The 22,367-nt window shown below is 52.6% G+C and overlaps 2 protein-coding genes across 2 annotated transcripts in view; both read left to right on the top strand.

The window, feature by feature from the left end:
• LOC147225519 (glypican-5-like) overlaps positions 1-14,581 on the top strand; it is a 31,075-nt gene extending 16,494 nt beyond the window's left edge. The window contains exons 8-11 of the mRNA XM_086162321.1: positions 1,136-1,256; positions 2,952-3,093; positions 11,607-11,737; positions 12,668-14,581. Coding sequence (XP_086018447.1) covers positions 1,136-1,256; positions 2,952-3,093; positions 11,607-11,737; positions 12,668-12,763 — 490 coding nt within the window. The 3' untranslated portion in view covers positions 12,764-14,581. The remainder of the gene's footprint in view (positions 1-1,135; positions 1,257-2,951; positions 3,094-11,606; positions 11,738-12,667) is intronic.
• A 4,504-nt stretch (positions 14,582-19,085) lies between these two features.
• Positions 19,086-22,367, top strand: part of LOC147225517 (glypican-1-like) — an 18,855-nt gene continuing 15,573 nt past the window's right edge. The window contains exon 1 of the mRNA XM_086162444.1: positions 19,086-19,412. Coding sequence (XP_086018570.1) covers positions 19,262-19,412 — 151 coding nt within the window. The 5' untranslated portion in view covers positions 19,086-19,261. The remainder of the gene's footprint in view (positions 19,413-22,367) is intronic.

Raw genomic sequence — 22,367 nt, 5'->3', positions numbered from 1 at the left:
TACAGGTACAATAGGTGATCGATGCGGGTCAGAGGTTCCTCAGAAACCTTGACTTGAGGTGCACGTTTGGATTCTATGTGAACATTGGACCAACCGGTTGTTGATATTTGACGCCCATGCATGGAACCTTCACTGGACACCTTACCTGGAGGTTGGTAGGTCGAAGAAGCCTCTGGTATGAGGGGGTGAAACGTCTTCAAGTGAAGAAATTCAAATCCAGTCGCCACAATGGAAGAATTCACCATGACTTGGATGACTGAGAACCTCCACGACCATCCATCCTCCTCCCCGCCCTCTGCACACTCCACCTTTCAGATCCAAAGCCTGGTGTGTGCCTGGTGTCCTGCTCCTCTGGGGTGTGTGTGTGTGTGTGTGTGTGTGTGTGTGTGTGTGTGTGTGTGTGTGTGTGTGTGTGTGTGTGTGTGTGTGTGTGTGTGTGTGTGTGTGTGTGTGTGTGTGTGTGTGTGTGTGTGTGTGTGTGTGTGCGCGCGCTGACTGATTCAGCCCTGCTCCTCATCTCCGGGCTGATTTGGGAGGTCCTCTACCGGGCCTATAAATCACAGGTGATCTTCTGAGGTCCTCACTGAAGGCGGCATCCTGCATACAGCTCCTTTCTGGGCTGTCAGTCTGTTACCATAGCAACCCACCAGACATGAGTCAGGCAGGTTGGAAGGTGAGAAAATAAAGCTGGTGGAACATAGATATAATCTCAAACTTCTTCCGAGCTGACTGCTGGTCCTCCTCCCCCCCCCCCTCGTCCGAGGAGCTGACGCTGAACTTTGCTGCCAGTTAGCAAAAAAGGAAAGAAAGAGAAGTTTGTATTGGGAAGCGTGAGGAGAAAACGGCACCCTTTGTTTGTCCTGGTCTTACGGACGAGGAGGTGTAAGATGTTCAGGTGGCCTTCACTGATCCCTCAGTGGGCCCAAGATGGAGCAAACCTGAGATGGCTGATCCGCACTGCCAAAGAGGAACCTCCACATCTTCATGTCCGCCTCCTGTCTTCTCCTCCGTGTCTCCTAATCAGACCCCGTGTCCGCTCTGTCCTCGAGTCCATGCACACACACACACGCACGCACACACACTCTGCCCCCTGTGTGGACGTCCCTCACTCACCCCGCTCTGTGTTGCGTGGCAGCTACGTGGGCCCGGTGGTCGGCAGCAGTGCGGCGGCCCAGAGGGAGAACCCGGAGATGAGCGTCCGCAACACGGACCCCGTCCTGAAGGGGGCCAAGAGGAGGCTGGAGGACCTGACGCAGGTACGTGCACGTCCACACCTTCTCCGTGTCCCGGATCTGTCTCTGGGTTTGAAGATCCACCGGAGCGCGGCCCTGGCTTCCATGGGGTCATTGACGGTCACAGATTGTCTTCCTCCATCGTGTTTACATATTCGCCCGTTTCTATGGCGATGTCTTCATTCCCCCCCCTGGACACACACATCCTGGACCACGGGCTCAGGGAAACACACCTTCTACTCAGCCTGAATGGAGGTCAGACACGGGCAGCGCTGCAGCCAGACAGCCAGCAGATGATCCTTTCGCTTCTCAAGGGACCCCGACGAGACCCGCTCACGTGCGCGTCCATGTCTTCATGTCCTCATGGAATATTCATGAAAGAAAAGGTTTATTTTTCCCCCTTTTGCGGCTGAAGGTCTTTGGGCGCTCGCTCCCGTCCCGCTGGTGAGTCCATTAATCATGTTGCCCTCACGTGGTGGAAACATAGAGTCAGCATCCCTCAGCGCCACACACACACACACACACACACACAAATGTACAAACCGCACAGGCGTCACTTCATTATTTATGTATGAGATTTGTTTTCTGCAGCCCATTAATTCTATGTAACTCATACATGTCCTGTTAGTGTAATGGAAACAGGACTGAAGTGGATCCTCTCACACACACATTCACACACACAAACACCCAGACCAGCTGAACTTGAATCATGTGGAGTCCTCCTCCCCGCTTGGTTCCGTCTGCAGGGTGGAGAGAGGAGCTGAAAGCGTCGCCATCTTTCAGTGTGGAGCTCTTTGGTCCTGCATGGCCTGCAACCGTCTGCGCTTCGTGCTCGGACGCTGCCGACGGGAGCGGCGTGCCGGAGTGAAACCGCGGAGGCGCACTGGTGTCTTGATGGTGGAGAAAGGCAGGGGTTAGGAGTGAGAAGTGCTTCTGCTTCTTCTCCTCCCCTCTTTGGTTGTGAGGCTGTGGCCTCTGATGGACGCCGTCAGCGCAGTCATCGTCTGCACCCCATTCCATCTCCATGTTACTCAGGATCCCCCCTCTTGAGAAGGTGCCGTTTCTCAGCAACCTCCACCTTCTAATGGGAAATGGGTCCGCGTCCCCGACGGACCACGGGTCGGACATCACGATCCGGCCGAAAGCACGAAGCTGAGAAGAACCGCCCGCTCCTCGGTGCTCGTACAGCTCTGGGTGTGACAAAACCAACTCTTCTCTCCGTCCTGCCTCTGGCCAGATGCTCCAGAGGCGGAGGAGGAGGATGGAGGAGGTGAGCCTGACCTTAGTCATCCCTCCGTCCGAGCAAAGGTCTCCTCGGAGCTCAGTGCATTTCTTCTGAATGGCTGAAGGAGTCCGAGACATGAACATCTGCGTGGGAAACAGGAAGAAGAACGGCAACAAACCCGAACAGCCGGTGCAGCTCTGCAGCTCGGCTGGCCTTCAAACACAGCTGGAAGCACAGTTCACACGCAGCGCACTGAGGGCTGATCCTGATAGCTTCTTGTGCTCACACACACACACACACACACACACACATACACGTGTCCATTGAAGGCTAAACCTGCTGCTGTGTGTGTTTCAGGTGAGCTTTTACATGAAGGTTCACTCAAACCTTCAGTAGACATCATTCATCGGAGTGCTTGTGAGTGTTATGGAAGTGTGTGTGTGTGTGTGTGTGTGTGTGTGTGTGTGTAAAGTGTGTGTTTGTGTTTTACATAGGAACTTCTGGTGGAGCTCGGCTGGGTGACCAGAGCCGGAGGAAGAGTGGAGGACGTGCAGGAGGGGAGCGCACACCAAGAGGCAGGCAGCGGAGACGAGTGTGATGATGAGGACGGATGTGAGGCATCTGGAGAGGAGAATGGTGAGAGACACACACACACACACACACACACACACGCGCGCGCACCAAACATACACTCACACATTTAAACACATGCATTGATTTATAGTCATGAGCCTGCTGGCATTTTATAAATATTGAGATTCTCATTCATGCTGAATGTAACACAGCAGCACACACACACACACTGATACACACACATGTACACACAGGAACAGGATTAACACACGTGCACGATACACACTAGATACACGCTCACACACTCTTCCCTTCGGCCTGATGGTGGTTTCAGAATGCTGCAGCTCTCCCACATATCTGGTGCCAACAGGGAGATGCCCGGGGTGGGTGTGTGTGTGTGTGTGTGTGTGTGTGTTTGTGTGGTAGTGGGAGATGGATTCAGCCTCTCTTGGGGTTCCTCCCACTCTGCCTCTCGTCCTGCTGCCCTCAGCAGTTTCCTTTCCGGCCCTGTTGACTCGACAGCCGGGTCTCCCTGGAAACAAAGATGGAGGAAAAGAGCCACCGCACTTTCCTTCAAGATTGTTTATAATGTTTTTATTTTATTGTACTTTTTATTCATCCCTTGCGGGAAATTCTTCTCTGTATTGAACTCATTATGGATGATGAGCAGTTGGCAGCCATCTATTGGCGCCAGGGGAGCAGTTAGGGGTTCGGCGTCTTGCTCAACAACACTCGGACACATTAGGAGGAGTCGGGAATCCAACCAGGAATGTTCGTCTCCAAGGAAACATCAGCAGGCCGCCGTGGAGGCTCGGGCTGGAGGTCCTCGTCCTCCGTCCAGGGCGTCCTCCCTGGTGGTCCTCTGAGACCGTCCTCATTCCTCCTGGAGCTCTGATTCCCTGTGGTCTCATCAGATCCAGGTCAGTCTGAGAGCCTCCACCACGGCGCCACAGCAGAAAGCATCTCACACACACACACGTGTGCAGAGGAAGGGTGACGTGGTGGTCTGACCCCAAGGCCTCCGTTAAATGAGGAGCAACTCGTGCTTCTGGTGACCCGCGTGATACAGAAATGGAAGAAGACGATGGAGTTGATGAGTTCCTCCCAGACGGTGAACAGGCCTGCGGGGTCGCGGCTCATCAGAGCTTCTGGGACTTTTATCGTCCTCCTGACGTGTCCATTTGATGGATGAGCCGACGCACTGACACATTGATCTTCTCCTCTGCTCAAATCTCCGTCGTGCCCGGCAGAGCGATGCGAAGGATGCGGATGACGGACAGAGGAGACGCCCCAGGAGGTTGATCCCGGGGCGTCTCGGTGATGTCGGGTCAGGTGAACATCTGGAGTGGTTTTCAGCGCAGCACGTGAGCGGTGCAGGGGCGTCCACGGGTGCAGCGAGACCTTTTGGGAGACATTTATGTCACCTGTTAAACGAGAACCTCCATCCTGAGGAGGCTTCATGCGGTCTGGTTCATCTCCATGCATTCTGTGGATATTCAAACAGATCTTCTGATCCTGGGTAGTTGGCGGAGATGTTCCGCTACTTGATTCCACTTGTCTTCCTTTTCTCCCCATGAACCTCCACGTCTCCTCCGCTCCTCCGGCTGCCTACAGAGGTCCGATGACTCATCCTTCTCTCAGGGTCGTGGCTTTCTCTGCCGTTCACAGCGCTGCTCTTTTGTCTCCTATAAATACGGACGGCCGCTCGGCTCCTCCCGGCCTGCGGTGCGTCGGGCTCTGCTCCACAAGCGCGGCTTCTCCGAAACCCCAAACAGCCACTTTCGTCTGCAAAGCATGTCCGACCCGGGAGGCACGGCGAGCCCCGGCTTTACCGCCACACAGAAATAGATGGAGGCCACAAACAAACACACACACACACACACACTGTGTGGGGGTAGCAGTGTGTGAAAGGAGAGATAGCCAGAAGCAGGAAGATCTTCTGGGCAGAGGCGACTGCTCATTAACACACACACACACACTGTCTGCGGTACTGAAAACGTCCACACTTGCACAGAAAAAGCTCATTCTGCCCGCCCTCTGTCTGTCTGTCCGTCTGTCTGTTTTCCCCCTGTGTTTCGTGCTTGTTTGCTGGCTCTGAGCTGAGAGCATCGAGAACGTGGAGGTTAGTCATCTCCTCCGCGGGGATGCTGTTCTCTCTCACGCTTCCCGCCTCCCACTCCTTCCCGGACACATTCGGATGAGCGTCTCCACACCCTGCAGGCGGCGCCCTCTGGGGCCTTTAACCGGCGAAGGCAGCGAGCGTGACCTTCACACCGGTCTGGTATTTCAAGGCGAGGTCGGCGAGATGTTACGTCCGCCGTGAGGGTTGTGAAGCGGAGATGGTTCAGTGGATCGTTCATGGGGGAAAACCGTGTCGTTTGGTCAGAGCCCTCCATTTCGGGGAGGTGAAAGCGCGGCGTCCTTGGAGCTCCATGTCCGCACCTCCGTCCCAGACCTTCCCCCTCGACCTTGTCCTTGTCGACGTCACCGCTGAACACCCGCGGAGTGCCGGTGGGAGGGTCCCGCAGCGGAGATCTCCAGAGCCAGCTCTTATCTCCCAGCAGACGCGGCGGACATGTGGCCGGTCGGGTAATCGCTGCTTGCGATCGTAAATCTTCTGCTGCCTGTCACCGCCAGTCACTCGTTGATAAGATTGATGAATATCAAGTGTAGGGATGAAACACATCCCTTCACAAGATGTGGAGCTGAATACGATGCTTATAAAAATCAAAACAAACCTTCTTCTCCTCCTATGGAGTATGAGAGGCTAACCTGCTGTAGGAGTGGAGATGTTTGGTCCTCAAAGAAGATCCTTCCAGTTCTTCTTTCTTCACCTTTGTTCCCCAGAAAGTCCATGTTTTCCCCCCATGAGTTCATGTGTTTGAGCAGGTCCCAGGATGTGGTTCTGGTTCTGGTTCCAGCAGCTCAGAGATGCTTCTCTGGACTTTTAGACAGTTCAGATTTTGACATTAAAAAGCCCATGTTTATCATTTATTATCGTTCTTCTCTCACAAGAGCTTCTGTCCAGGCTCATCTGGCTGGGATGTCCCACTCACAGGACCTTTGCTTGATTTCCTTCTCATTCCATCATCTCAATGTGAGAAGCGCCAACCCTGTCTGTGCAATCTTCCCTGAAGCTGCCTTTGTGTGTGTGTGTGTGTGTGTGTGTGTGTGTGTGCATGTGTTTCCTCCCCCGAGAACTGGCTGGAGTAATGAAATGCTCATTACTGATTCAGCTGGAGATGTGAGGGATACATTTACATGCTTACACACACACACACACACACACACACACACACACACACACACATCAGAAGGATGTGAGGTGACCTTGAGAAGCGCCTGAGTATCTGAAGTGTGTGTGTGTGTGTGTGTGTGTGTGTGTGTGTGTGTGAGAGAGAGAGAGAGTCATTGATTGTTGTTCTCATGAACATTGAAGAGGAACAAGATGGGTCATAATTGGGGTCTGAGTTGACAGTTGTGTCCAAATCACCACAGGCGTCTGATAGGGGAGAGCATTATTAATGCACTGCCATCCTTTGCACGGTGGGTCTTTGTAATTGTGAATGATCCCATCAGATCACGCCTCCCTGACATCCTTTCATCATCTAGTGGAACACACACACACACACACACACGAGGCGGTGAAGCTGTTGGATCAGCAGGTGAGGTTCGAGCTCCAACATGCTGGTGCAGATCCTCGTCTCTGTGCCGGCAGAAGGACTTCTATCAAAGCATAGCTGAGGCGTCGCGTGGGACGCCCTGCGCTGACGGACAGCTCCAGGAAATGCTCTGTCACAAGGTCGGGTTTCAAAAGAGCAGATAGGAAATGCGGATCCGGTCTCAGAGGCTGGGTCCGGTTCTTGATCCTGGTCCAGGTCTAGTCGGGTCCCTTCAGTCAGTGGCTCGCTGGACTCTGGCGTCAAGGAACATCCAGATTGAAGCTCAGCATCTCCAGCAGTGGACCTCTAGAGGAGGTCACCTCGGGGTCGGGAAACATCGGCGAGACATGACGGGAGTGACGCAAAGAATCCTCAGCTGCAGCCCAGGACTCGGTGTGTGTGTGTGTGTGCCGGTGACAAACGCACCCCGTTCAGCAGCAACGTTCACCTCCAGGCAGCCCAGGCTGCAGGAGCTGCAGGAGCTGCTGGATCTCTGGAGGAGCTTCAGGAGCTCTGCAGGCCTGGTGGAAGGACACCGGGGAAACCGTATCCAGTGAACTGGCTGCCAAACAGCATCGGTGAAACCGACGTCTCTCAGGATCGTGTTGATTTGGCCACCAGTTGCCTGCTGGAGCTTTGCGTCCTGTAATGATAATCATAGTTTGAAAATATATCGATCGATCGATAAGTCTGGCAGGTTTTGAAAAAACAGATTGAACATCTGAACGGATACATTTCCGAACCATTTGTTATTGACAAAACCTTTGAAAGAAGTAAACCAACAAACAATGAAACCATGGAAACCAGCAGGAAAGCAGGTTTGATGGAAATGAAAGGAGCAAATAAGGAAATAAAACCAAAGAGTTTCTGTCGACAGAACGAGAATGAAGGAAAGATCTGGCTGTCACACCGCCCTGCCTTTGCAGCCGCGCTCATCAATAGCATTTGATTTATATTTCAGAAATCATTGATTTCTCAAAGGGGATGATTGATTGCGGGAGCTGTGCAGGTATCACGCCAAGCAGGGATTCTCTTCCTGCTTTTGGGTCCCGCGGCTCTGCGGCGCTCTGATTTATGGCCCGGCACCCCCGGCGGAGCAGCTTCGCTTCAATCCGGTTCCGTTTTTATCTGATTTGGGGAAAGCGTCTCATTCCTGCCAGACGCCAACAGGAGCCGTTATCTGCTCGCGAAGGCGGGGGCGGGGGGGCATGACCCCGAACCGGGGCATCGACGTGCACGGAGCCTGCAAATGTCACTCCTGCATTCAGAAAACACACACACACACCACTTCATTACTCATTGTAGGAAAGGTTAAACTGCCTCCTGTGCCTGACCGCTGACATTGTTCATCCCCCATCCACGCCCGTGATTGGTGTGTGTGTGTGTGTGTGTGTGGTGTGTGTGTGAGCGCATATCCCTGTCTGCCAAATGTGACATGCTCTGGATAGTTGCTAAGAGACCTTCATGCCGTAGGGCATGTAGAAGGAGACTGCATGTTGAGAAAACACACACACACACACACACACACACACACACACACACACACACACACACACACACACAGGAGTGCATGTATGCACATATGAAGAAGGCTGTCAGGCCATCAGACTGTCAGTTCCTTCCACTCCCATCCTTCCTGGGCTGGAGACCAAATGACTCCAAAATCTTTGGATTTGTTGTGAACGAAATTTAAAATGAACCATTCCAGCTTCTTGCGTCGATGAATGTCTTTTCTTACTCTCTCTTTTGCCTCATTACAACATGAATTTTACTGAATAGAAGTTTAAATATGTTAAAACCGGCTGCAGAGAGGTTCCATTTCTTTTGGCAGAACATGTCGTGTATGAAAATACAGTTAGGGAAAAGATTAGCATCCAGAAGAAAAGAGACACGTTCCGTTAATTCACTGGCCTTGGGCCTGTCCGGAGCAGCCACCTGATATCTCGGTGTTTCTGGATCAGAGAATGTTGTGGTTTGTGCGCTGGATCCCACCTGTGACCTCACAGAAGGGGACGACTTCCATGAGTTCTTCTGTAAACATTAGGACCGGAGATCGGGATGATTACAGATACCGAAGTCCTCATCCTGGTGTGTGTGTGATGACAGGACTGCAGACACCTGCACAAGCCCCGCCCCCTGACGTGACCTCGCAGTTCTTACTGAGACAATCCGGTTGACCTCTGACCCCCCGTGTCCGTGACATGGGGTTCCAGCCTGTTGCCATGGTAACATGTCCAGCTGAAATGCGAGCCGCCTTGGTGACATTGATATTCCCAAGGAGAGCCTGATATCACCTCTCAGGACCAGTAATCCTGCTTCGTGGTAGCCGACCCAGGTCCACATACACACGCACACACGCACACACACACATACACACGGGGTCATATGTTTAATCCAACAGTACACCTGTGGTTCTCTGATTGGTCCACACTTTGCTGTGTTTTGAATAAAAGAAGAAGAAGCTTGCCTTGGAGGTGTGGTGGGATGAGCCCTGGCTGGCGGGGCATTCCTCCTGAAGCCCAGCCCTGCGGTGTGTGTGTGTGTGTGTGTGTGTGTGCGCGTTTGTGTGTGAGGCTGCACACACACACATGCACAGACAGACAGGAGTCGTGGGCGATGGTGGAGGTGATTCAGGACAGATGTCTGCTGTGGTAAACACACTGCAGCAGGACAAAAAACAATCCCAACATCTTCTGCGCACGCACAGGACACACACCTCTCACACGTCTCCGGGCGGGCGGCCCACTCCCACCGGAGCACTGTGGAGTTGTGTGTCCTCTCGGTATCATTATGCTGTGTAATATTTGTGCGTGATGAGTGTGTGAACACCAACGGCTCACCTCATTCCTCGGCTGCTGAAAGAGGCCCTTTGTCTATTGTACTCCTAGTCCATTGTCAGAGCCAGAATCAGGTTTCTGCCTCAGCAGCTGTGTGTGTGTGTGAGTGTGTGTGTGTGTGTTTGCCAAAAAACCACACACACACACAAAAAACATGAGCTGACTTTTTTATTCAATTTTTCCTGCAAGTGCACTGAAGTGTAGGAATCCATGTGGCTGATGTCTGTGCATCTGTGCGTGTGTGTGCATGTGTGTGTGTGTGTGATATGTGTGTGTGTGTGTGTCGTGGCATTTGCATGTGCATGCGTGTGTGTAGCTGGAGGCAGAGTCTGTCTCCCTCCTGTCCTAATCCACTCATTTACCTGGGTTCTTCCCATGAGGTGCCTGGAGAAGTGCCAGGACACACACACACACACACACACACATACTTTTGAAAGTGGCAAAGCAGATGGTGTAGTCTATCTGTATGCCCGATAAATGAAGGAACTGCATGCACATGCACATAAACACACACGTTGTGCATGCTTGTCTGTGTGTGTGTGTGTGTGTGTGTGTGTGTGTGTGTGTGTGTGTGTGTGTGTGTGTGTGTGTGTGTGTGTGTGTGTGTGTGTGTGTGTAAGGAGCAGCATCCATCTCTGTGGGGCCGAAGGCGGGTTTTGTCCATAAATCATTGAGGCGTCTGAAGCGGTGGTGAACCTGTGTGAACCCTGCAGGGTCTGGAGGTCCAGAGAAGGTCTTCTGCTCCGACTGGTCGCCGGTCCATCCGCGGTTCCTCCCACTCTGATGCTGCGCTCTACATATCTACATCTCATCCCATGACATGTAGACACTGACTGGAACGACAGTCACGTTCCCTTGTGGTCCTTCTAGAAAAAACAGTGATGTTTTATTCGAGGTGAAGAACATTCACTCCATCACCTAAAGCTCCTGGGGGACCTGGAGGACCTGGAGGGCTGCTGAAGATCAGAAGGAAATACACCCTCAAGAATACATCTGTAGATAATACGTTTGTAGATATTGAACATTTATATTTTATATAATATTATATATGTAATATTTTATATAAACATCCATAGATAATACAACTAGTCCATAGATAATTGGTCCACAGATAATACGCCTCTAGATATGAGGTCTATAGATAATACATCTATAGATTATAGAATTAGTCTATAGATTTGAGGTCTACATATTAGGTCTATAGATATAACATCTATAGATAATAGAACTGGTCCATAGATATTATGTCTATAGATAATCGATTTATAGATAATTGAACCAGTCTATAGATATTATGTCTATAGATCATAGCTTTATAGAGAAAACATCTAAAGACAATAGAACTAGTCTATAGATAAAAGGTCTACATAATATATCTTTAGATAATATATCTATAAATGATAGATTTAGAGATGATACGTCTGTAGATAAAACTATACATATTTGGTCTAAGATAAAACCTCTATAGATAATAGAACTAGTCTATAGATATTATGTCTATAGATAATAGATTTATAGATAAAACACCGATAGATAATAGAACTAGTCGATAGATATTAGGTCTACATAATATATCTTTCGATAATACATCTATAAATGATAGATTTATAGATAATACATCTATCGGTAAAACTATAGATATTAGGTCTATAGATTATACATCTATAAATAATAGATTTGCAGATAATGCTTCGACAGATAATATGTATATAGATAATCGATAGATTTCAGCCCATGGTTTGGAGATAATATATGAAGACTTTAAATTCTTGGTGTCTGGAAGAAGTCTATGGAGGGCGTCTGGTCCTGGTTGTGGAGTTGAGGTGTGTCTCCTGTCTGGGGACGCTCCTGCAATGAAGGGGGTTGTCCTGCTAACTGGGTGGTTTGAAGGAAGGTGGAACCTGCGGGGACCGAGCAGGGCTCACACCTGGACAGCGACAGCGAAGGTTCAGGCTGTCTGTGGACGATACATCTACAGATAATGGTCTATACAGGATCCGTCTGTCGACGTTCCAGTGAGCATCTAGTTAGGGTTCAGTAGAAGAGCCGTCTTTAATGAGCGTTTTGCGTACATCAGGTGCCGAAGCGGGAGATCGACCCAGCGGCCGCAGCCCGGCGACCGAGGACGCGGCCGCCGCTCCTCCTCGTCTTCCTCGTCCTCCTCGTCCCGGCCGACCTTCGTCCCCTCCTGAAACCCCGCCTCCACAGGTAGGTGGTTCAGCGCCTCGCTTCTTCACCCGACTCCATCAGAGACAGAGTGCTGATGCCTCCGGAGAAGGCGGGTGTTTCTCATGCATCCCTTTCGAACCCAAGGCCGTACGGGGAGCCCAGATGTTTGTAGGTGTCTGAGATTTAAGAGTGAAAAATAGCACCTCTGCTGGAGATGATTTCTACGGGTTTGACGGGAGAAGCCAGGTAGAGCAGACAAGGAGTCCAGGGTGGAGATATCTGGGGCTGCCGGAGCAGATCCTCTCCACGTCTTCTTCTCCCATGAGACCAGAGTATGATCTGACCTCTGAAGCTGTGCCATTCATGAAGGTGCACTCCCCAAAAACACCATGTCCTCCACGAGAACGTCTCCTCGCCGTTGCTGATGATCCGGATGCCGTTCACGCTGTTGGAGGTGTAAAACAGCGGGATGCGGCCGCCCTCCGTCACCCCGCTATCACTCCATCAGCCCTCCATAAACCCTTGGTCACCCCTATATCACCCCTTCATCCGGCTTATACGTATCCTTTGTCGCCCCTCCATCACCGATGGGCCACTGCTAACGCTAGTGGTTCTCTGAATGGTCGTCTCTCAGCGTTAGCTTCGGTGTCGTAAACACGCAGGGATTGTAGAAGAGCGTCCTCGGTGGTAGGAGATCATCTTCTGGGAACAGACCCAGAGTGTCCAGTAGATGTCCATTGTACCCTGAATGCAGGAGAAGGTTCTGTTGCTTATCAGGAGGGAAAACAGATCCTTACAAGGTTCCTCTTCCTCAACCGCTTCCTCTTGGTTTCCCCCGTGGTCCAGATGGGTCCAAAGGTGTCCGAAGGCCCTCTGCTGAGTCATTCAGAGAGCTTCCACGAGGTTCTCAGACCTGCTCCTCGGGTGCGGATCCCAAACATCTTGACCCCGTTGTCCTCTGTCCGTCAGGTGGCCGTCCACGGCTCGGCCGACCCCGCGCCGAAGGCGGACCTCCTGCCTCTCGGCCTGCTGCTCCTGCTGCTGTCGCCGTGGGAACCGCGCTGAGCCGGGCGCCGGCGAGGACCGAAGGGATGCTTCTGGATGTGAGGAGGAGGTGGAGGCCCAGCTGGTCCTGCCTCTGGGCTGCAGCAGGTGTGCTGACCATCACCTGTCCTGACCTCCATGTCTGTATTTAACCTGCTAGCTTAGCCCGCCGCTTCGGAACGTGTACATACAAATATACAGTTTATATATATATATATATTCTATATTTATATGGAGTTTCTATAGATAACCGCACCTGGGTGTGCACATACAGTGCAGGGCGGATCGACCTGGGTATTATGGGATGTTTGCGTTCCTTTGCGTGACCTTCGCTCGGTGCGTCGGCGGCAGACGGCGGTCCATGACGCGGTAGATCGGGTCCTCGGTGGGATCTCTGCCGTCCTCGCAGAAGGTTCACCAGAAGAAGAGAGAACGTGGAGCTGAATGACCGCCCGAGCCGTCGCACCGGCGGCAGCAACGGGCGGGCGAGTCCTCGTGCCTCCCGGAGAAGACCTGGGGAGTATGAGAAGGTCATGCAAAGGACGATAGCATTCGGAACAGTGTGATGGTGCGAAGCCAACCAGGAAGTTGTTTGGTTAGAAGAGATGTGATTGGACGGTTCCTCGCTCAAAGAGAAGACGTCTTTTCCTCCTCCAATGGGACAAACAAAACACCATGGACCTCCTCTGGGAGACACACACACACCAGTTAGCTCACACTGCTTCAGTGGATCTGCTGCCAGCTTTGCGGAATGATGTCTCCTTCAGTTGAAGGAGTGAAAGATCTAAAGTTTAGTCTGACCTCCAGAACCTGGGAATCTCTTGTCCTGTTTGCATCCAATGAGTCCTGGATGTTACAGCTTCAGTTCTTCTTGGCTGGGTCTCCGCAGCCAGCAGCGCGAACACTGATGGCAGCGGTTCAAAGTGACCCAGATGAAGCAGATGAAGGACACAGAGCGTATCTGGAGCTTCTTCTCCGAGGCTTCACGCCACGTCGCCTGGAACACCAGCTCCTGCCTGGGAGCGTCGCACCTCCAACCCGCCACTCTGCTTGTCCTGCAAACAGGGTCCAGGCCCAGGAGCTCAAACGACGATAGGTGACACAACTGATAGTGAACCTTCAGACAAACACACACACACACACACTGGCAGCATGGGTATATTCCTGTCCATGCGGCTGCTGTTGTCCAAGAACCCGGAGGACTTTCACGAACAGGAAAGGAACAGTTTGGGTTTCCTGGAAGAACGAGGGCCTCACAGACACCGTGGTCCTCATGGCATCTCCAGCATCAAAAGAGCTGATCCACCGTTTTCATGTCAACCACCAGACCTGACGTCAGAGAATGTGAGTCCCAGTGTCAGCAGACGGTGAAGATCTGAGCTCCAGGATGAACCTTACGGGGCACAGAACAGCCTGCAAGATCTCCACGTTTGGTTTGGCACCTCCATCCAACTCCTCATATTCAGAGCTGACAGCGAGATCTCCTGCGGTGGTGCTTCTTCTGCAGGCCACGCACCCTCTCTTCTTCTACTTTGGACTTCACTTTGAGAACGACATCAATATATCCAGAGTTTGTTTGTTTCTACTAGACCTCTAGAGGAAGTGCACAATGACAGTATTATTAATGTTGCTAGGATTATTCTGGGACCCCCCCCCCCCCCTCGTGTGTGTGTGTGTGTGTCTGTGTGTGTGTGTGTGTGTGTGTGTGTGTGCGTGAGTGTGTGTGTATGTGTGTGTTGAAGCCCAGAGGCGGAGCTTCTGTCCACGGAGCCCTGACCCTCCTCAGCCTGTCAGCTAACATCACTTTAATATCCTGCTAATAAACTCTGTGTTCAAAGGCCCAACACAGTGTGTCTTTCATATATCCTTCTGGAGCTCTGTGGAGAACGCAGGAGCACACACACACACACACACACACACACACACACACACACACACACATACGCACACACAACACAGGTACTTTGTTTCAGACAGTCGTCATGATTGGAATCCTAACGAGTCCTCTGCAGTTTCAGGTGTTTTATTGAAGATCCAGGTCTTTGTCTGCAGAAGTACCTCTTAGTCCTGGTCTGGTTCCTGGGCAGATACAACCCCCGTGTCCTCCAGGGACCAAACGATATTGATAGTGAATGATCTCCAGCTGATCTCCTCCTGAAGCTGCTACCCCCTGGGGCTCAGGACCTGCTGGTCCGAGTCCTTCTCCGACACTCTGGTTGACCCGTCACTGGTTGGTCTGTGCTTCTGGTTCTTGAAGGTTTGATTGGCTCGTCGGCAGGAGGCTCCTGCTGGGCAGCGCCGGAGCCGACCTTCTCCTCCTGCTGCGCCCCACGTTATCCTTCATGTCCTTCAGCAGTATCTTCCTGAACATCCTTATTCCTCATGCACCGGTTTGAAGGTCATGATGATGATGTTTAAATTCATTTTGTGGGCGTTGAACTCCATCTGGGTATTTGGTGTCTCGCCAAAGGGAACTTCAACCTTGCTTTCTGAATGGAGGTGGAGCTCTGAATCATCTACATCGCCTCAAACGGCCTCATTGTTCCAGCAGGGATTTCACTAACGGCTGGATCATCAGAAGCAGGTCTTGGTCTGCTTGATCCATGGTCTTGTTAGAATGCAAAAAGTCCCTAACCTCAGAAGTTTGTATCTCCACTGTGTCCACACCTCAAAGTCCAACAGCTGAAATGGATCTGGAGATGGAGATGTGAGAGGGAATGATGCTCGCTTTTCTTGGAGAAGGACAAGACGGCCAGATGCTCTGACTGCGGAGATGTTCGCAGTTCAAGTATCTCCAGCGTTAAGGCGTCTCTGGGAACATCTGAAAACCAAACACGGGTCAGTTGGTCTTCTGACTGGATGCGAGTCCTAGAAGCAGGCCTGTGGTGATCAGGGTTCCAAGAAAGAAGATCTCTAGACGGTCTCTATATGGATGTGGATTTTATTTCCATGATTTGACCCCCACAGAGGTTTCAGAGAGGAAGCCTACTAAGAAACATTCAGATACCAGACCAAGTCCATCATCGGGCTCGGCGGCAGTCAGAGCAGGCGGCCAAACTCGGCCGGACGGCGGCGGAGATGACTTGTGATGTCCGACAGCGTTTGGACTTGAAGAAGATTCCTCCAACTGGACTGGGAGGAGGCCTCAGGATGGAGGATGGACCTGCTGGTCCAAGGCCTGGGACTCGGGGAGACCGGAGATACCTCTCCACCCTCCACAGCCCATCTGCCACCGTCACAACCTCCGTCAGATCCGCCAGTCTGTAGCCCTGAACCTGACGGTTGAGACACCTGGACTGACCCGGTGCTGTACCGAACCTGCACAGCTCATGGAGGTCCATCTCATACTTTTGCCGGCCTGAGGAGGGACCTTCTCACTCCCAACGCCTGGACGGTCTGAGGAACGGAGAAGTTCCCCTTTGCGTCACATACGGACTCAAGCCGGACCCACATCCATATGTAAACCTAACCAGAAGAACGGCCGAGTTTGTATTATGCTCATCTTTCTGTTGGAAACAAGAGGTTGCGTTGCTCCGCTGATGCCGCAGTCAGTCTGATGCAGGTTTGGGAGTGAGGACGTGTAGACGGAGAAGGTGAGAAGGTCCCCGACGTCCCGGGGACAACCTGGGCCACCTCTGACCTCCGGTGGAGGCGGGTCTCCACGGGCCCTGGGCTCCACGTTGCCATGCCGACGCTCGGCGGCGGCGGCGGTTCCGAGTCACCCGGGAGCGGCAGGAGAGATGCGCCGTTCCACCGGTTGTGATTTACGGTTGCCGTGGCAGCGCGGCGCCGTTGGGCGACCAGATCTACAGACGCTGACTGACAGCTCTGCTACATTCGGTGGGGCTTTTAAGCCAGCGGATGGGGAAAGATCCGTCATTTAGGCTTCCAGGCTTCAGAGGAGACGGATTAAAAGATAAAAATACTTGCATGGACCCCCTCTCCCACACACACACACACATTTTCAGGTGGTGTGTGTGCAGGTCGTAGCAGGCTCACCGGCTTTCCCTTTCATTATATCTCCCTCCCTGACATATTCTTCACGCCCCGCTGGTTCCTCGCCACGCTCCTGGAGATCCTTGGCCCTCCTGTTGTCTGCAGGTCCTGAGTGACTGGCTGAGATCCCGCGGCAGGACGAGGTAATCGCCCGCGGACGGGGATGTGTTAAAGTATTTAAATCTGTCTTTAGTCATTTAGGACTGAATGAGACCAGGTGGAGACAACGGCGGGCTTTCGCATCGCTGTTGTGGGCTCACATTTCTCCCAGCGGTGCCAGTCAGCGCTGCCGGAGATCCGAAGCCGGGTTCTCCGGCAAACCGGCGGAACGGGAGGTTTCCCAGGATCTGCAGAGCAGGGCGGGGCCTTCCCGAGTGCTCCACAACAACATCTCACACCCCGGGGCAGAAAGTGCTCCTCGGGAGGACGGGGCGGAAATGAGCGGTCGTGGCCGTGATTAGGAACACTGTTATTAAGCAAACACTGTGTTTCCTGTCACCCTGACAGCTGCTCGCTCACAGCAGCGTGGAGCAACGTGTTGAACGTGAGGTACAACGTGTGGAGGCTTCCAGCAAGCCTGAAGACAGCAACCTCCAGACCAGAGGACATCAAACTTAGACCAGCATCCTCTGGACCTGAAGATAGCAACCTCTGGACCTGAAGATGGCAACTTTAGGACACCAGCCTCTGGACCTGAAGATAGCAACTTCTGGACCAGAAGCCATCAACCTCAGACCAGCAACCTCTGGACCTGAAAACGGCAAGTTCAGGACATCAGCCTCTGGACCTGAAGACGGCAACCTCTTGACCTGAAGATAGCAACTTCAGGATACCAGCCTCTGGTCCTGATGATAGCAACTTCTGGACCCAAAGATAGCAACCTCTGGATCTGCTGACGGCAACTTAAGGACACCAACTTCTGGACCAGAAGACAGCAACCTCAGACCAGCAACCTCAGGACATTCAGACAGTCTTCACACAGGAGGGTCTTCTCAGGTGGACTCAGTGAGATTTTCCTGCAGCTCCTCCAACCACCTCCTCTGCAGGTTCTCCACCTCCCAGTTCCCTTCAGTGTGGAGTAGGGATGTGGCTCGGTCGGCCCGAAGCCGGAGAAAGTTGTGCGAGCCCGGCACGGACGTGCACGCCGGAGCCGGGGCGGGGAGGACAGAAGGTCCAGGGGTTCTGCTTCAGAGGACCTGACCTTGGAGGGACGGAGCTTTCTGTCCAGGAAGGAGGGTGGAATTACAACCATCCCAGAATGACACCTCAGCTTTCCTCAGCTTCAGCGGAGAGACGGGAACCCGGGTCCCAGTAGGAACTCGGAGGTGGTCTGGTGAAACATGACATGTTCAAGCAGAGACCGTCCCTTGGACCTCCAGCCTGAGTGCACACCAGGACCAGGACCACACCTCCATACCATCAGGGCCGGTTGAATTATATATCATACATATATATATATATATATCATCAGCTGTATTTTACAGCAATAAATACGACTTTATATCAAAAATCATTTGATAACAGTTACAGTGACCAAAAGGCAGGAGGCAGAGCAAGAGATCACAGAGATGAAGATGTTGAGGAGTGACCAGGATGGATAGGATCAGGCATGAGTCCATCAGAGGGAGGGCACATATTAGATGTTTTGGAGTGAGATGGTTAGGTCATGTACAGAGGAGGGATAGAGAATATATTGGCAAACGGATTGGTGCTGCCAGGCAGGAGGTCTGGAGGAGGACCAAAGAGAAGATTTATGGATGTAGTGAGAGAAGATATGAAGGTATTTGGTGTGAGAGAGGAGGATACAGAGAATAGGGTTAGATGGAGAAAGTTGATTCTCTGTGGTGACCCCTGAAGGGAAGAGCCAAAAAGAGAAGAAGAATCAAAATTGATATCATTTGATATCAGTATTTCTTTAATGTCAAGCATTGTTTTCTTTAAAATTAAATAAAAGATTATTTCAAATTAAATGTTATATAAACATTTCTGTATGAATGGTTTGTATCCCGTTGGGAAATACCTTGTCCCACCTTGACAACCTGCAGGTGACGCTGCTGGCACCGCGCACCTTGACACACACACACACACACACACACACACACACACACACACACACACACACACATACACAAACAGCCAGCAGGGGGTGAAGCGGGGCATTAACACCTCCTCCTCCTCCCAGGCGGATTAGACAGGACACTTATTCCGCTGTGAAGCTTTATTTTTAGAAAAAATAATGAGACAATAAACTCATTTATTCCATCTTACACCCCCCTCCCCCCCACACACCTCTTTGTCTGAGGAGGGAGGAGGAGGAAGAGGAGGAGGAGGAGTAGGAAGAGGAGGAGGAGGAAGCGGAGGGGCGTACCTCACACCTCCAGCCGTGCGTCGCTGCTCGTCCCCGGCAGACGCAGTCCGGGCTGCTGCCGGCGCAGGAGGTGGAAGAGGAGGCAGAGGAGGAAGAGGAGCAGCCGTCCCCGCCGGCACGCCTTTGTCTCCGGACCGTCGGTGCTGCGGACGAGGATGCGGCTCCTGGCGCGTCTGTGCCTGCTGGCGTGCGTGTGCGTGTGCGCGTCCCCGGGCCGGGCGGCCGAGCGCAGCTGCGCCGACCTGCGGCAGTTCTACACCGGGAAGGGCTTCACCCTGGCCTGGGTGCCCCAGACCGAGATCTCCGGTGAGTCCCGCTCCGCCGGGGGGACCGGGAGGACCTGCAGGAGGAGTGTGTATTTGTGTGTGTGTGTGTGTGTGTGTGTGTGCGTGGACTCGACTCTCGGTACGCGACAGGATGTGACTTCATGCAGCTCAAAGATACACTTGGGGAAGTTTATGGTTGCTTGGCTTGTTTACACACACAAACACACACATACACACATGCGCGTGTATATACAAGTGATTTTGAGGGTCTGCCTCACACACTGCAGGTGTGTGTCTGGAGATGCTGCTGTGTATCCTGCGTGTGAAGAAGGTTGTGTGTTTTTGTGTATCCCTGGAGATGTGTGTTTTCTGTGTCCCCCCGGGATGCTGGTGTTTATCCTGTGTGCGGGAGATGTTGGCGTGTGTTGTGTGCGTTCAGGTGTGTGTGCTGCACTTTTCACAACAACACAACACAAACACACAAGTGTAGATGCGCTGTGTGGGCTGGACCGCCGAGGGGGGGATGCAGCTTCCATTGTCTGTGCTGCCTCAGACTGCAGGTGGTGTGTGTGTGTGTGTGTGTGTGTGTGTGTGTGTGTTTGTAGACGGTGAGAAGTGATTTGGGGGATTTGCATAAACCCTTGTTTGAGTGTGGGCGGGTGGTTGGACAGTACGAAGGCTCAGAGGTCTCCAGCGGAGGAGGGTGGGTGAAGATGCTCCTCCACCTGGAGGAGCTTTTCCAGCCATCAGGACATCTTGGATATAAATGTCTGGCGATTTCCTGGTTTCCTCAAACTGTCACCCAGAGTGATGATTTCAGCTCCTCTGAAGGTCCGGAGAGGGTTGAGGACATCCTGGCCGATGCTCTCTCTCCTGCTGATCTTCAGCTGGGTAGATCTTCGCCTGCTCCAGGATGCTCTGGATTGCTGATCAAGTCGTTTCCTTCAGGTGGCCTCATGATTTCAGGTGGCGTATCTTTGAACCCCTCCCGTCGCTCAGCCAATCAGAACAGAGACTGATCGGCGGATGATCTCCAGCCTTCCAGGTCCACCGAGAGCGTGGAGTGGAGCTGCTCCTCCCTGTGAGGTAGAGGCCTTCAAGGACAACCACAACCAACCAGTTCTAGAGGTCTTCAGCTGAAGGCAGCTTTCCCCATCAATGAAACTGTGTGTGTGTGTGTGTGTGTGCGTGTGTGTGTGTGTGTGTGTGTGTGTGATGGCAGCAGCAATCAGATATAAAGCGAGTGAGTCAGTCAAGGTCTTCACTGTTGGTGCCTCACAGTGTTACTTCCTTCAGGAGATAGAGGTGATGGAGGTGACGGAGGCGCAAGCAGTGCTGGTGTTTTCTGTGCTCATCCGAGGCCACGATGGAGAACGGTGGGGTATTTTGATGAGATGTTCTCTCTGAGGACATCTCCTCCTCCTTGTCTCCGGCTGGCGAACCGGCAGCGGGTTGCCGCAGGCCCAGGAACCCCAGCTTCAGGATCACAGTCCCAGGACTTCGTTATGACTCTTGGTGCACGTTGGTCCAAAGATGTTTACAGGAACTGACTGAATGAAGGACCCTCAGTGTAGAAGAAGACGCCGGGTTAGGTCTAGGCGCCCCGGGTGTTTACTGGTCCCCGGGAGCAGAACATGGAGGTGATTTGACCTCCAGCTCCTCCGGGTGGTCCACGGCCCGCCCCGGAGGTCCGAATGGACGTGGAAACAGAACATCTGACACGCCCAGAGGACATGGCGTGTCTGCCGGATGGCCGGCCGTATCTTCGGCATGAAGGATGTTTGTTTGTCTCCAGCTTTACCCAAAAAACCACTCTGCACATTCTTCTGAGACCCGGTGACCGGCTGTCACACAAACACACACACACACAACCATGCCACCCTGTCGGGCAGATCCATGTGACTTCAGGAAAAGGCACGTCTTTCTTCTCTGGCATCTGCAGAGCTCGGCGGCCTCCTGGCTTGAGATGTTTGCGTGCGCAGATGTTGCTGCCCTGTGGCCTTCCTGCTCGTGCACGCTCACATCGGCCGGAACAAACACTCCTAATGATCTGGGACGAAGCACATCTGCCCGTCACGGCCAGAGTTTGTGAGGAGCGGCTCGGCCGACGAGGTCAGCGGAGGTCTTCTCGGGTTGCCCGCAACCGTTAGCGACGCACGGATGGGTGGGAGGACTCTGCATGAGATGGTCACCTGGACGTTGGCTGGCGGTCCTGTGGTGCCCCAAAGCACCAGGTCTTAGTGGAAGTGGACCAGCAGATGCTCAGATAGAAGCTCCACGCTCAGGTTCTTTGTCCTGCAGCTTTAACACCCTGTGAAAGGAGACCTTCCTGTCTGTCTGTCTGTCTGACCCCTCCAGCTCTGCACATTGCACCATACCTTGGTGTGTGTGTGTGTGTGCGTGTGTGTGTGTGTGTGTGTGTGTGTGTGTGTGTGTGTGTGTATGTGTGTGTGTTTAAAAGTCAGTGAAAGCCAACACCTTTTTACTGGTTCTTTCATTCACATGCTCATTGTGTGTGTGTGTGTGTGTGTGTGTGATGTCTCCTGGAAGGCCGCGGGCCAGAGGAGTGTGTGTCTTTTGTGTGGTGGTGTCAGTGAGGACGGGCGGGGCCTTCACAGCGGACGTCTGGTTGCGGGTCGGATTCCCGCGGATCAGGATTCCCGTGGGCTCCGGTTCCCACTCAGCCATATGGATAGGTCAATGGGGTGTGATGGCAGGGAGGGCACACACACCGCACAAACACAAGCACACACATAGACATGCATGCATGCATGCATGCACACACATGCACACCACACACACACACACCGCACAAACACAAACACACACATGCACACAAACAAAAACAGGTATTCATGCACACCGACACTGACACACACACACACAACACACACACACACACACACACACACACACACACATACACTTACATATGCACTCAAACGCACACACACACACACACACACACACACACACACACACAGGCCTTGTCTCT

This window comes from Fistularia commersonii, chromosome 16 (genome assembly GCF_037954325.1).
Source record: "Fistularia commersonii isolate RoL2024-O1a breed Wild chromosome 16, RoL_Fcom_v1.0, whole genome shotgun sequence".
NCBI lineage: Eukaryota > Metazoa > Chordata > Actinopteri > Syngnathiformes > Fistulariidae > Fistularia > Fistularia commersonii.
Note: the sequence above shows the minus strand (reverse complement) of the source record. Positions and strands in the feature narration are given on the sequence as shown.